We start from the raw sequence: 16,142 nt of genomic DNA, 5'->3' as shown, positions 1-16,142 counted from the left end.
AGCTTGTTTTTAGCTGATAAGAGTGGATTCAAGTGAAACTGTATATACATCTGTGCCCTCCGTGGTAGCCTACTTGCTATGATAAATTGCTGTCTGCCACATGTCTAGAGAGGTCTGGGTTCAATTCCTATTAATGATTGGAGAATTTTTAAAACATACAAACAACATATATAGAGGTATAAGTATACACTTGTGGGGAAATAAAATGATTATTATACCCCACTAGTGGCAGGATTCAATGCATTTTACATTCTGATATACCCCTTTACAGTCTGTTAGATTTGGGCCACACAAAGGAGGATAGAGTGAATGCATTTCACATAATTCCATACAACAGCAGAAAAAAATGACTTAAAAACACTAGAATATGGGAAAATTGACTTTGTAGAATTAATTTTGCTTTCTATGGAGAGATTGAAACTGGTTTTTGGGTTCCAAGATAAATCTAAGCCATACAACTCACTGCAAGAAAACACCTAAAACTTTTCCCATACCAAATCCACAGTATACATTAGTTCAGTATAATGATAAATGATTACAGTGCTGTTTCTGATTTAAAAGTTTACTTCATTGTGATGGTGTTGAAATTTTAGATAATTTATTTCACTGACATAAAGCATGGTTTCATCTTAGTGGCTACATCAATAGTCAGAATTAAAAAATATGGGGTGCTGAAAATCCACACATTTTTTGTAAAACACTTACATACCCAAAAAAATCAGCATTTTTTGTGGCATTTCTCAACTTAGGATAGTTGGTCCTGTATTTTTAGTCATTGTTACATGTATATGTAACAATGACTAAAATCAGTAAACCCTTACTAATCTGGTTACAGTTAATCCGGATGTCGGATAATCTGGATCAAAATATGAAAAATCCTGTTCAAGTTGAGTACTTTGAAAGACACGCAGAATTTAGGAAGGCAGATGAGTAACCCTGACTGCGTGCTGATTTTCAACTGCACAGAGAGATGGAACATACATTGTCTTGCGAGTTATTCAGTATTATTGTTGACTCTGAGTAGGATGGATGTTATTGCTTATATTGCTTCATTTGTATACTTCATTATACGTATATATATGCATAAGTTAACATATTTTATATAATTATGGGTTCTAAAGAATTAAAAAGTGGAATAAAATGAAACTACTTTAACTATCATTAACAAGTTCAGAGTGATAGAACAACTTGAAAATGGTGTTCCTGTAAAAAAAAAAAAAAAAAAAATTGCAATGATCAAATGGTGTTGGCATGTGACACCAACTCCACCTGATAAATGTATAAAAAGACAAAAGGCAATACATTTATCCATCTATCGATAGGTTAATGTATTGTCTTTTTATAGTTTTTAAATAAAGGCTCTGCAGTGATATTTTTTTTATTTATTTTCATCAGCACTCATTAAATATATCATTAAATTTTCCATTTATTTGTGTTCTAAGTTTTTTTGTCTTTTAAGGCTATCTTTTACTTCACTAATCCGGATTGTCACTTAATCTGGATGACCTCTCCCCCCAATTAATCCAGATTAGTGAGGGTTTACTGTATGTACTGCTGTTGTCTTCACCATATCTATCTGTCTATCCACATGTAACAAAGGACTCAGTGGCTGGATTTTCATGAGCTTTTATATTTAGGCCTTTTAATAATATTTTTTGTTCCAAATTTCATTAAAATTGAACAAATAGAAATCCAGAAATTAATATTTCTTTTTTTCCATACAAATTGTGAAAAAAAAAAAACCCAGATTTAATGTAGTTTTAATGTAGCATGGTTGGCTTTAGACAGTCCATGCATACATTTTATATATATATATATATATAGAGAGAGAGAGAGAGAGAGGTTTAGAGAATGTAAAACTGTAGAGTTTTATTATGTGTTCTAATTTTAGTAATTAATTGATAAAGAGATAACTATTTTTACTTTTCACTTCTATTAATCACATAATTTTTTTTTTTCTTAAATCATTTAATTCTTTGTGACATCAATGAGACTCTTTGTCTCATTGCTGGCAACATGATCAAAAGAGTGAATTTATGTTTTGTTAACAATGGAGGATACTCCCAGAATTGTTTGTAAACTATTATTTGTTAATTAGTCTGATAATAAATTGTATTTTCCTTTGGTTGCTTTTTTTGGTGTTCTTTTTAAAATTGTATAAGACAATTACATATAGATTTTTTAAAGGGTGATTTTGCCTGACCAATCTGATTAGCTCTCCTTTGAGGTTTTTACAAAGTAAAACTGGATGCAAAGAATAATTTTGACATTATAGACTGGGATTTCAGTAAAGCCTTTGATACTGTGCCACACGAATGATTGTTGTATTAGAGCAGTTTGGTATTAGTGACAAGATATTACTATGGGTAAAGGTATGGTTAAGTGGTATGAATAATTATTATAAAGGGTCACTGCTTTTCATGGACTAATGTGATTGAGGTACCACAGGTTGGGCCTTTTACTGTTTTTAATATTTATTAATGATATTGATGGAGGAATAATTTCAAGTTTGATGTCTAAGGTTGTTGCTGATGAAACAAATGTGGGCAGGCTGGTTAATGACAGTTAGGGTATACTACTTCAAGGTGATCTAGATAAACTAAGCAGATGTGCTGACAAGTGGCCGTTGAAGTTTACCATTGATAAATGCAAGGTGTTGAATTTGGGTAGCAGTAATCCTAGAATTTTTTTTTTTTTTTTTTTAAATCCTAGAATAATGTACCATTTGGGGTCTATATCAAGTTCAAGGTGGATGATAAGGAAAAAAGACCCTAGAGGTAGTGCAAATGGGCTGCTAGAACAGTTCATGAGGGTTCTGCTAATGACACAGGAAAATTGCTAGCTAGCAGGGACAAACAGGTGGTTATCTCATTTTATAAAGCAATGGTTAGACTACATTTGGAATACTGCATACAAGTTTGCAAATGTAATTTTAGGAAAGACTTAGATCCATTGGGAAAGATGCAGAGAAGAAATTAGATGGGGAGCACAATAGGATATTTTTACTAGAAAAGACTGGGTTCTGAAAAAAAGGAATATAAATGGTGACCTAATTGAAAAGTGTATAAGGCTTTAAAATGGGTGACAAATTAATTTCTGATGATATTTAAAGAGGATTTGGGCAAGTTATTAGGAGTGGGCAATGAAGTGGAGACTATTTATTTTTTTTGTTATGCTGGTTCTGTATGAGCTCCTTTCCTTGCATAATTTTGCTAAATTTATACTAATAATTATATTTTATATTTTGAACGATTATATCTCCAGATCTGTCATGGGTCATTGGATCTTCTGCAAACAAACAGCAATTTATTTATGTATATGGCAGCAAAAGTGGACCTAGACATTATGACAGGAAGAAGAATGAATTACACTTACAGCCCATATCATCTGCACAAAGATGATAAAACTGGATAACAAAAAACAGTTGGCAATCCATAAAATGGAAATTTATTTAGAAGACCTTTATGCCAAACATGATAAAAAGCTGTAGAAATGTCAAGAGTTTCACCAAATGTTGCCACGAATTTATCCATAGATGGGTGACATAAGCAAGAATATCACCAGTGGGTCAACACTCTGACAGAATCCATACTGGCGATCATTGATCAGATGGAAGGTTTCTAGATCAACTCTGTGGTACTACACTGACAGTGGTAGAGAATGAAAAGGACCTGGGGGTTATTGTGCAGGCAAATGTGAAGTTCTCTGAGCAGTGCAGATGGGCTGCAAGAGTAGCTCATGGGGTCTTGTCAATTATATACAGGAAGTTGAGATATACAATAGGAATTTGAGATATATAATAGATGCGCGGAAATTTTTCACTCCTTTTAGGAACTGGCTGGATATGAGCAAATTTCTCTGTGTAGCAAAATCTCTGTGTAGAAATAATGCATTTTATTATATTAGTTAGCATTTTTTAATTAGATTTGCCTTGTGAACCCGTCCCTGTACTCCTGTGGAATATTCTTAAGAATCATACATCCAGTATAGATTCTGTATGTATATTGCATAAAGAGATTATATATTTATAGATATTATTAAATATCCTTCTCTGCCATATGCAGGTTTTACCCTTTGAAGACAATATTTGTGTCCATGAGCCTTGTGTCAACTATGAACAGTGTCTCTCAATTCTGAAATTTGCCAAGGCTGGGGAATTTATCTCGTCTAATAATTTCCTTTTTCGCCGTATTATACCATTTAATACATTTGCTTGCCAATGTCCAGTTGGATTTACAGGTGAGACATTTTTTGTATGTATTGTTTTTGTTAAGGAATAAATTAATGCAGTGGCATGCAAACTAGAGTCATGACACTTCTGTAGGATGCAAATATGTTTGAAAGGTTGCAAAATTTTTTGTGGAGTAAGGTACTGCATCAACTTTTTAAAAATAATCTTCTAATATTATAAAAAACAAAAAAAAATAAGTTTTCTGTGTGAACTTCCATTGTATTTAACAAATATTTTGAATATTTTTAATATTTGAATATTATCATGTGCACTTTGTATGCATATTTCTTTAACACATTCACTACATCTGGTGCATATAAGCATTCAACGATACCTGAAGTACTGTGCTGCAATGCATATATGCATTATTCTTAACGGATTATTATATGAATAGTGTAAAAGGAAAGGCACTTGATATGCACTGCTTAATTCTCTCGGCACATTTCTAGAGCTCTGGGCTATTAGCATCAATGACTTATTTTTGTTTATAATTTGATACGCATTTTTATTTGTTTTTTGCTTGTGTTGAGGTTAGTTTGGATACACAGAATGAACTTTTGATTACATTTTGAGTTTTATTCTGATTTACAGCTCAGCTCAAAAGAGTTAGTTTTTTAGCTATGAATTTGAGACTTACTTTTCAACTATTATTTAAAAATTTTTGGAATGTAGTTATTTCTCAACATTCCAAGAAATTATAGCACATTGAATGGGCTCATCCAAATATGGGTGGCCATGATATGATAAAGATGGTATAATGAGTACAGTAAATTCAAAGTAAGGATCACAAATATGATTGTAATTTTGGTCTTGTATAGTATAACAGCCAGTCAATATGTAACTAATAATCCTTATGAATATGCATCAGTATGCAACTAGTAACACACTTAATCCTTTGGCAATCATGATCATTTTGAACTTTTATTTAATTTTTTTTTTTTTTAGTTTTTTGCAATTGAAAACCATTCTTTTCATACAGGTGTAACTCAGTGCTTCTTAAAGTGATTTTTATTCAGTTTCTCCTTTAAAAATTTGAGAAAAAATGCTCATAGAATTGGGTCAAAATCAGAGGTGTATTGCTAAAAAAAATAGTACAGGAATGCTGTCGATTAACAACAAATAATTACTTACGCTTTTTTTCATTTGCAAAAATAAATAAGTCAGAAATTAGAATATTTTTCAGTATTTATTTATAACTGTTAAATAAAAATTTCAAAAGTAAAAAATAAAGACAAAAAATTTTAAAAATCAGAAAAGAAAAACATGCAAACAAAAACCTCAAAATAATATAAAAAATACTGTTCAGAAGAATCATAGAAATTCCCATACAGGATTGATTACATATTCTTGTTTGACTGCCCTTTTTCTTTGTTGGTCAAAAGCAGAACGATGAGACTTCAACCATGTTCAGACATAAAAAATTGGATTCCATAATTCTAATGGAAAGTTTAAGAAACAACAAACATTTAGAAAAAAGTACCGGAACGCTGTTCCAGTGCGTTCCGGCCTGTCCCTATTTTTGAACAAAATATCCCTCCCATTTTTCCATATTATTTTTTATTTTTTTTTTTATTATTTTTTTTTTGTTTCATCAATTCTGGAAGTTTTAATTAAGTGCAGGAACATTTCTCCACCTTTTTGTTACTTATTTTTCATGTAATTTCTCAAAATCTTCCAGAAAGTTTTCTTTCAACTACTTCACACATGTTATAGCTCCATTTCACTTTTATTTATATTTCTCTAAGGATATACTAGATTTATTAGACAAAAATTTTTCTTATATTTGTTTTTCTCTAACTGCCTCTAACTTCTAGAGTACACCCTGGTAGGCTGGAAGATGGAATGCAATGTGTTATTGTAAGCAAAACTATGGATAGGATGTGAGGACCAGTGGAAGAAGGTCATTAATATACAAGAGGAAAAGAGTGGAAGAAAGAACTGAACCTTAGGGAACACCCACATTAGTAGAGAAGTTAGATCTGTCTACTATTCACCGCAGCAAGTGGCCAGAGAGAAATCTGGATAACAAAAAACAGTTGGCAATCCATAAAATGGAAATTTATTTAGAAGACCTTTATGCCAAACATGATCAAAAGCTGTAGAAATGTCAAGAGTTTCACCAAATGTTGCCATGAATTTATCCATAGATGGGTGACATAAGCAAGAATATCACCAGTGGGTCATCACTGACAGAATCCATACTGGCGAACATTGATCAGATGGAAGGTTTTCTAGATCAACTCTGTGGTACTACACTGACAGAGGTAGAGGATGAAAAGGACCTGGGGGTTACTGTGCAACAAATATGAAGTTCTCTGAGCAGTGCAGATGGGCTGCAAGAGTAGCTCATGGGGTTTTGTCAATTATATACAGGAAGTTGAGATATACAATAGGAATTTGAGATATACAATAGATGTGCGAAAATTTGCTTTAGCCAGTGGGTAGTTGGTTGGTAGAACAGACTTCCATCCCTTGTTATGGAAGTTGATAGCCTAAATAAATTGAAGGCTCAGCTGGACATTTATTTCGAATGAACGGAGGGGTGAAGTGGAAGTTTTTTTTTTTTTTTTTTTGGCTGATGCTGCATAAGCTTGCTTTCTTGCATCATATGCCTCTACTAATGGTAATGCTAGATAGTTTAAGAGTTGGTGGTTAATTGATTTCTTCATTACTTTAAAAAGAGTAGCAGTAAGTGCAATGGGATGATAATTGGATGGGAGAGATTTTTCACTCCTTTTAGAAACTGGCTGGATAAGAGCAAATTTCCGAGCAGAAGGAAAAACAAATTTGGAATGAGATAGTGAAAAAAGGTGGCACAGAACAGGAGTAATTTCAGGACCACAGGTTTTGAGAAAAAGTAGAGAAATCATTAAGACCTAGAGCTTTCTTAGCATTCAGATTGTTCAAAATCTTTCTGACATATTTTTAGCATAGTATTAGAATTAATAGAGGCATATGATGCAAGAAAGCAAGCTTATGCAGCATCAGCAAAAAAAAAAAAAAAAAAAGTTCCTATTTCACCCCTCTGTTCCAAGTACTTGTCCAGCTCATCCTTAAATTTATTTAGGCTATCAACTTCCACAACAAAGGATGGAAGTCAGTTCCACCAACCAACTATCTGCTGGCTAAAGGCAAACTTCTGCACATCTATCCTACATTTGCCTTTTCTCAATTTGAATTCAGCTCGCCCAAATGATTATTCTGAGCAAGAGGAAGAATTCCATCAGCATTGAGTATGTTCAAATCATTCAAGGCTTTATACACCTCAATCAGATCACCTCGCAGGTGCCTGGTCTCCAGACACCATAATTTGCAAAATTTAAGCCTTTCTTCGTAAGAGCAACCTTTTGTTCCATTCACTAATCTTGTTGCCCTTCTCTGTACTCGTTCCAACAGCTCTACATCCTTCTTAAAATGAGACCTCCAGACCTGTATACAGTACTCAAGGTGTGGCCTGACCATTGCCTTATATAAGGGGATAATCACCTTCTTATCCCTGCTAGAAAAATTCCTGTATATCATTGACAAGACACTATGAGCTACTCTTGCAGACCGTCTGCACTGCTCAGAAAACTTCATATCTGCCTGCACAATTACCCCCAGGTCCTTTTCGTTCTCCACCACTCAGTGTAGTACCACAGAGTTGATACGTCACTCTGCGGTTGCTGCTTCCCATATGTAGTACTTGACATTTGTCAATGTTAAACTTCCTTTGCCACCTCTCAGCCCATCTGCTCAACTTTTCTAGATCCTGTTGCAGCAGCTTACTGTCATTAGTGTCCTTAACAACCCTGCCAACATTCGTATCGTCTGCAAACTTGGACATTAAGCTTGATATACCATTATCAATATCATTTATAAATACAGAAAACAACAATGGACCCAATACTGAGCCCTGAGGGACTCCACCAATAACATTAGTCCACGATGAGCAGTGTCCATTCATTACCACTCTGTGTCTTCTCCCACTCAACCATCCCTTTATCCATAGCAGCAATTTGCCTCCAATGCCACACTGCTCCAATTGGTGCAGCAGTCTTCCATGTGCAACAGTATCAAAAGCCTTTCTAAGATCCAAATATATGATGTCAAAGTTATTCCCTGCATCCAGTTCCTTTGTGACCACATCATAGTATCCAATCAAATTGGTCAGGCAAGACTTTCCCTTAACGAAACCATGCTGTGTCCGAGCTATAACTGAAGTCTTGTCTAGATGATCCTGCAATGCTTCTTTAACCAGTGCCTCCATTAATTTTCCTGGAACAGAAGTTAAACTAACAGGTCTATAATTACTTGTGTTGCCCTTTGATCCTCCTTTGTGAGTTGGGGTCACATTTGCACATCTCCAGTCCATGGGTAACTCCCCTGAGTTCAAATAAACTCTCATAATTATAGCTAAGGGTTTACTTACTTCCTTTGCTGCCTCCTTTAATATAACTGGATAGATCCCATCCACCCTGGGTGCCTTTTTTATGTTTATCTTCAACAATGTCTCCTCTACTTTGCTCTCAGTTATTACAAAATCATCCAGCCCGCTGCCAGAGTTTATTATATCACCTCTGGCATTCCCCTCTCTGAATAACTCCTCATGGGTGAATGTAGATTAGGAATACTCATTTAGTTTGTTAGCCACCTGAGCAGGATCATCAACGATTGAACCATCAATATCCAGTGGACCAATCTGATTAATCCCTTTCCTTCTAGAGTTTACATAGGTAAAGAACTCTTTGTTGTTTTTCTTTGCATCCTTTGCCAAGGATTTCTCATAGTCTGCCTTTGCTTGCCTAATCTCCTTTGTGACTTGGTTACAGACCAGCTTATATGTATCATAGGCTTCCATGTCAAACATTAATTTATGTATACCATGCATTTTTATTCTCTGCCACAAGTCTCATTAGTTCATCTGACATCCATTTAGGCCTAAACCTTGAACAATATTTCTTAGTTGGTGTGTAAAGCCTAGTAGCTTCCAAGATAAATTCTTTGAATGCTTCCCATTTTGAATTTGCTGTTAGTAACATTATCAGTTGGCCCCACCATATAGAATTTAAATACTGTCTCAGACCACCATAGTCACCTTTACAAAAGCAAAAACCCTTCCCTTTATCCCTGATGGTAGTTACCTCTTTGAGTAAATCCCACTTCAGCACGCTGTGATCACTGCCAACTAGTGGTTCCTTTATCTGCAGATTCTTAATGCATGAAAGGTCACTACTGATAATCAGATAAAAAATATTACTCCCTCTAGTTGACTCCCGAACATGCTGATGTAAAAACCAATCATCCAATAAATCCACAAAAGCCTTGCTAGTGTGTGTGTGTGAGACCAACCCACAAATTCCAATCAATATCTGGGAAATTAAAATCCCCCATTATAAGACTCTCTGATTTACTGGCCCACCAGTAATTCTCTGCACAATTGCTCATTATACTCATCAGAGTCATTAGGCCTATAACACACTCCTACTCTCAATTTTGATCTCCCAATGCTTATGTCACACCAAAGTGACTCGACACTGCACTGTCCAGCGATGTTGACTGGCTTCACTTCCTTGGATTTTATGTGTTTCTTAAATAATAGTGTAATCCCTCCTTCCTTCGTATCTTGTCTATCCTTCCTGTACACATTGCTCCCCAAATTCCAGTTCTGCATTCCTTATATCTGTGTGACACCACGTCTCTGATATCCCAATAATATCTGCCTTTGATGTTCTGAGCAATACCTCAAATTCATCAAATTTATTTAACAAACTCCTAGCATTGGTGTACATGCACCTGTTCCTATTCTTAGCTATCCTAACACAACCCATGTGTTTACTTGTACTGCAATGACAACCAGCAGGCTCTGAAATACCCTGCATCTTGTTTTCCAGGCTGCTGCTCATTCCAATAGAAGCAGTGCAAGAATCACTTTCACCTTTCCATTGGCTACTGTTAATCTATTAGTCCTTGTATCCCCCAATGCTGCAGTATCAGCAAATATTCTTGTATCCTTTCTATTTAAGTGTATCCCATCCCTGTAGAAGCAGTCTCTCCTGTTAACAAGTACAGAGCAGGCTGAAAAAAAATACTACCCCCTTGAGCCTTGTACAATCTTTCCAGGGCTGAATTGATCGCCAAGGCTCTCATCGTATACTCCCTCCTATCATTTCTGCAGAGACTGTCTCAAAATTGCAGGCACTTTAAAATTCAACCCTAATTCACGGCTTTTTTTCAACAGTGACCTGTTTCCTACTCTTAATATCATTAGTGCCAACGTGTACAACAATATCACCTTTTGTGCTCTTAAAAGATGACATCTGCTCTACAACGTCATCAGCCTTTGCCCCTGGCAGACATACCCTGGTCCTGTTCCACCTATCCTTTTTACACAATATGTTCCCGTTTCCCTGATAATAGAGTCACCGACAACTACTAGTTCCTGTGGGACCACCAGCGCATTCTGGCTTGGGGGTTGCCGCTGTGTTGCATGATGATCAAGTGCAAGCTCTGGCGTTGATGTGGGCAGCTGAGAACTTGATGGGCCCCTCAATTTAGATCCTTCGAGGGCATCCACCCTGTCCTCGAAGCTCTCCTATGTAAGCCCATAACAACGCTGAGTTGTTGCCTCATTTCCCCACACTCCTTACATCGCGTGCACAGAAAGACATCCCCCAATACATGTCCCCCACCTGATTGCTCCACAAACATCAAGCAAGCAGTGCATTTTAAAAGGCTGTGATGCAGAAGGCAATTGCCCCCCCCCCCACTCAGTTCTCCCCTGAGCCACAGCACTCCATTTAGCTTGAGCCTTTTGCTTTGCTATTCTGGTCTGAGTCATGATTCCGATTCAATTTCAATAAAATTTCAATTTCAGTACAAAATTATAACCCTAAACTTGTATCCCAATGCAGTTGTAACACTATATATCTATATATATTTTTTAAGTGTCAAGTATTATATTTGAGTTTCTTTATATATAAATTCCGTATCAAGTTATGTATTAATTAATTATATTACATTCTTAAAATCTAAGTTGTTATATGTATTTAATTAAAAGTACAATTTAATTGACAATGAAGTTCAACAAGATTAATAAATTTACTGATTAATTGATAATATTATATACTATACTATACTAAGCTAACGCTATCTAGTTGGGATATAACGTTGTATCGTATAACAATGGTGGCAAGTTACGAAAGGTAAATCTACAGACACTTAAATATTAACTAACTTCCAAATTCTCACTGTCTCAATTCAGAATAAATCAAGGATCTTGCCTAGGTCTATAAGCTACTTACAGAAAATAATTTAATATAACAATTGGTCAATAAAGCGGCTAACTATAGCTAGAAAACTTCTGGTTCACTGGCTCTGCAAAATTTGTAAAACACGTGGATTGGATACCCTTACTGATGCTAAGTAATAACCTACAAAATCTCTATCTACATTAAAATTTAAACTAAGTATCGTAACTAGGAATATAGAGCTACTCTAGAAAATAAGTTAATATGCCAATTTAAGTTAATAAAACAGAAAAAACTTCTATGTTCCTCAGCTGTAAAAACAACTTCGCCTGACCAAGGCTACTCTTGTTCCCAAAATTATTTTTGATGGAAGACCACAGGAGGCATTGAATAGAGTGTACTGGGAATTGTGGGGGGTAGTTCACCAAGATTATCAGTACACAAGTTGGAAAAAAAAATAGGATGCTAGCAGGTCAGCTTTATCTTTGGCTGACACGGCAATAGAACCATCTGAAAGAAGTAAGTTTTCTTCTCTTAGCCTGTTCGAAATCTAGCTGGGACCGATAAATAACTGCTTTACAATTTTTGCGAGCTTTGGTGTAGGCAGAAAATGAACCTGAAGATTTGGATAAAACCAAATTATGATATGCAACATTCTTCTCTTGAACATGCTTAACACATTTATTGGAAAATCAAGGTTTAGATAAAGGACGAGATTTTAAGGTGGAGTGTTGAATAAAGGATTTCATTCCTACAAGAATAATTTCACCAACACATCGGGGGCATACATTTACGTCAGAAGATTTGAAACAGTAATGTGACCAAGGAAAAAAAGAAAAGAAAAAATCTCGTAGATTATCTCATTTTACATTCTTGTAATGCAAAACAACAAGAGGTTGAGAAAGGCTCAGTGGAGAAGAAACCATCACCAATTTGTGATTTGAGGTATGTAAAGGACCACTTGCCTCGACCGTGTACTTAGAAGGGTTGTTTGTGAGAAAGATATCAAGCGTGTTGTGGTTAGGAGTGTCTGGTATTCTTGTAGGTAAATGAACAGTCTGTGTGAGGGTGTTAGTTATTGCAAAAACCCTCAGGATCTTGACCAGCTGGGTTGGTGTGACTAAAAATCGGAGGCCATCTGGAGTTGTGAACATTAAAATTACCAAGAAAAATTACTTAACTGTTAGGAAAGTTGGACTGGAGAGAGTCAAGTTTCAAAGATAGGATGTAAGAGAGTTCCAAGTGATTAGTGGAGTGGGAAAATGATAGAGGTAATGGATGAATTTGATAGAATGTGGTATTTTAAGACAAAGTAGATCAAAAAGAGATTCGAAATTACTAAGTCTCTGACAGGGAATATCAGAATGGTCATATGCACAGGTACCATCTTCGAAGTGAAAGGAATCGTGCAGGGAGTAATTCAAACAGCTGAAATCAGCAGGGGGTTTGAATCAACTGATAACTTGGGTTCTGTAAGAAAAAGTGCATATGGTCTGGCAGGCTGTAATTGGAAATGGATTCAGTCTATCCTGCGACGTCTATCCTGCTTCAGATGTCAATAGGTTAGAACAAAAAATCCGAGTCCTAGACAATCAAGTGTTTTAATGACCCCTGATCATTGCAGCATACAGATCGCATTGTGTTTTATAATGGAGAGATCACTTGGTGTCATTCCACTCGGCAGAAACCCATTTTCTTTGTTTATTTACCCTGGCGTGTTTCAAGCTGCTGACAGAGAGAATGTGACATACAAATAACGCAACAACATTTATTACAAACAAAAATAAATAAATAAATAATAAAAAAAGGTCATGTATGTAATATACTTTCATTTAGTATTAATACAATGAATAAAGCATGCATTGCTTCCAATTACAACCATTTACTAACAACAGGACATAGTTAAAGTTATAAGTTCCAATGGTCTAGTGGTTTCACAAAGTTCTACATTCTACCTTTTTCTAGACGTGTCTGTTCTTTGACTTTTGTCACTTTCTAAATAACTCTAGAATGGATAAACCATGATATACCAAAAGTAGCTTAATATCTTATTTATTATTAGGTAGGCTCAGAGTATTGAGCAGTTATGCTTTTGGGTAGCCTATGGCATCTTATAAAATATTCTTACTGTACTTAATATCTAATTAAGTTTAACTATTTTGTTCTCCTTTTGCATTTGGTTTGCTAGGAGAAAAGAGATAAAACATCGTTATACCTTCAATTATCATAGTTGTGCCATACCTTATTGAATAAACAGTAATTTCTGCATATAAGAGAGGAGGCATTTAGTTCAATGTAAATTTGGCTGTTTCACACATTTTCATTCACACATAAGAATGGTCTGCTTACCAGGTTAAGTTGGTTTGTCCTAGAGCCTGTTAGGCTTCCTTCCTTCTATAGTGGAATGGACTGTGGTCTTCTCTGGTTATCACAATTCCATCTCTTAAGCCAGAACGGACGGTGTGGACAGCTACTGAAGAGGCTTGGGCGAGATGCTGATGGTGACTTCGTCAGTGACGGTGACCAGCATTGACGACCGCTGGGATCTACAATACAACGGCGAACCTACAGCGACTAAGGCGATGATCTTTCAGCAACCATAGGAATGATGCCGACCAAAACCAGCAGAGCCTCTGCCGGTGATGATGGTGACAACCCTTTGGTCTCATTTCGGGCCCTTTTTATATTCTGTGCTCTCCTTTGTCTTCTAGAACAAAACCCTCTCATTGGCCACTGTAAGTCATGAGTTTTAGCATTAGCATTAGTAGAGGCATATGATACAAGAAAGCAAGCTTATGCAGCATCAGCCAAAAAAAAAAAAAAAAAAAAATGCTCCCATTTCACCTCTCCGTTCGTTCCAAATACCTGTCCAGCTCAGCCTTAAATTTATTTAGGCTATCAACTTCCACAACAAAGGATGGAAGTCTGTTCCACTAACCAACTACCCACTGGCTAAAGGCAAACTTTTGCACATCTATCCTACAACTTTCTTTCCTCAATTTGAATTTATGCCCTCTCAGGTGATTATTCTGAGCTAGAGGAAGAATCCCATCAGCATTGAGCATGCTTAAACCATTCAAGGCTTTATATACACCTCAATCGGATCACCTCGCAGGTGCCTAGTCTCCAGACACTGTAATTTGCAAAATTTAAGCCTTTCTTCATAAGAGCAACCCTTTGATCCATTCGCTAATCTTGTTGCCCTTTCTCTATACTCATTCCAACAGCTCTACATCCTTCTTAAAATGAGGCCTCCAGACCTGTATACAGTACTCAAAGTGCGGTCTGACCATTGCCTTATATAAGGGGATAATCACCTCCTTATCCCTGCTAGAAAAATTCCTGTATATATCATTGACAAGACAATCTGCACTGCTCAGAAAACTTCATATCTGCCTGCACAGTTACCCCCAGGTCCTTTTCATTCTCTACCACTGTCAGTGTAGTACCACAGAGTTGATAAGTTACTCTGGGGTTACTGTTTCCCATATGTAGTACTTTACATTTGTCAATGTAAACTTCATTTGCCACCTCTCAGCCCATCTGCTCAACTTTTATAGATCCTGTTGCAGCAGCGTACTGTCGTTAGTGTCCTTAACAACCCTGCCAACCTTCGTATCATCTGCAAACTTGGACATTAAGCTTGATATACCATACATCAGAATCATTTATAAATACAGAAAACAACAATGGACCCAACACTGAACCCTGAGGGACTCCACTAATAACATTAGTCCATGGTGAGCAGTGTTCATTGATTACCACTCTCTGTCTTCTCTCACTCAATCATCCCTTTATCCATAGCAGCAATTTTCCTCCAATGCCACACTGCTCCAATTTGTTCAGCAGTCTTCCATGTGCAACGGTATCAAAAGCCTTTCTAAGATCCAGATATATGATATAAAAGTTATTCCCTGCTTCGAGTTCCTTTGTCACCACATCATAGTATCCAATCATACTGGTCAGGCAAGACTTTCCCTTAACAAAACCATGCTGTGTCTGAGCTATAACTGAAGTCTTATCTAGATGATCCTGCAGTGCTTTTTTAACCAGTGCCTCCATTAAATTTCCTGGAACAGAAGTTAAACTAACAGGTCTATAATTACTTGCGTCGCCCTTTGATTCTTCTTTGTGAATTGGTGTCACATTTGCACATCTCCAGTCCATGGGTAACTCCCCTGAGTTCAAAGAAGCTCTCATAATTATAGCTAAGGGTTTGCTTACTTCCTTTAATATAACTGGATAGATTCCATCCACCCCGGGTGCCTTTTTTTTTTTTTTTTTGATGACTCATGCCCCCAAATGGAACCCCTCTGTCTCTGGTTAACTTATTTGGGCACCGTGGTGTCGGATATATTAATAAAAAATCACCCACTGACGTTTCTCATGCTGGCTTGCCTTCTTGTAAACCTCCCATGACTTCCATTCTGTTACCCCCGGCCATAAAATCTTTTGGGTATCGCAGTCAGTGAGAAGAGCCGGGCACTTGCTGCATTCCTTTCCCTGCATAGTAATTAATTCATTGTTAGATATCATTCTCTTTAGCTCACCAAATCCTATGCTCGACATATGTACTGTTCTTTGGCCTGTATGCTCTGATAATCTTTTGGGAAGTTTTATCTTACTTCTAATCAGATATGTGGGTGAGGGGGGAACCTGTGCAAATTATTTAGAGCGAGAGG

The 16,142-nt window shown here is 36.3% G+C and overlaps 1 protein-coding gene across 1 annotated transcript in view; it reads left to right on the top strand.

Moving 5' to 3' along the window:
- LOC150078573 (protocadherin-like wing polarity protein stan) overlaps positions 1-16,142 on the top strand; it is a 570,595-nt gene that overhangs the window by 87,195 nt on the left and 467,258 nt on the right. The window contains exon 5 of the mRNA XM_090384617.1: positions 4,065-4,239. Coding sequence (XP_090240743.1) covers positions 4,065-4,239 — 175 coding nt within the window. The remainder of the gene's footprint in view (positions 1-4,064; positions 4,240-16,142) is intronic.

This window comes from Mastigoproctus giganteus, chromosome 11 (assembly GCF_048544385.1).
Source record: "Mastigoproctus giganteus isolate SK-2022 chromosome 11, ASM4854438v1, whole genome shotgun sequence".
Taxonomy (NCBI): Eukaryota; Metazoa; Arthropoda; class Arachnida; order Uropygi; family Thelyphonidae; genus Mastigoproctus; species Mastigoproctus giganteus.
This window is presented reverse-complemented; position numbering and strand designations above follow the sequence as displayed.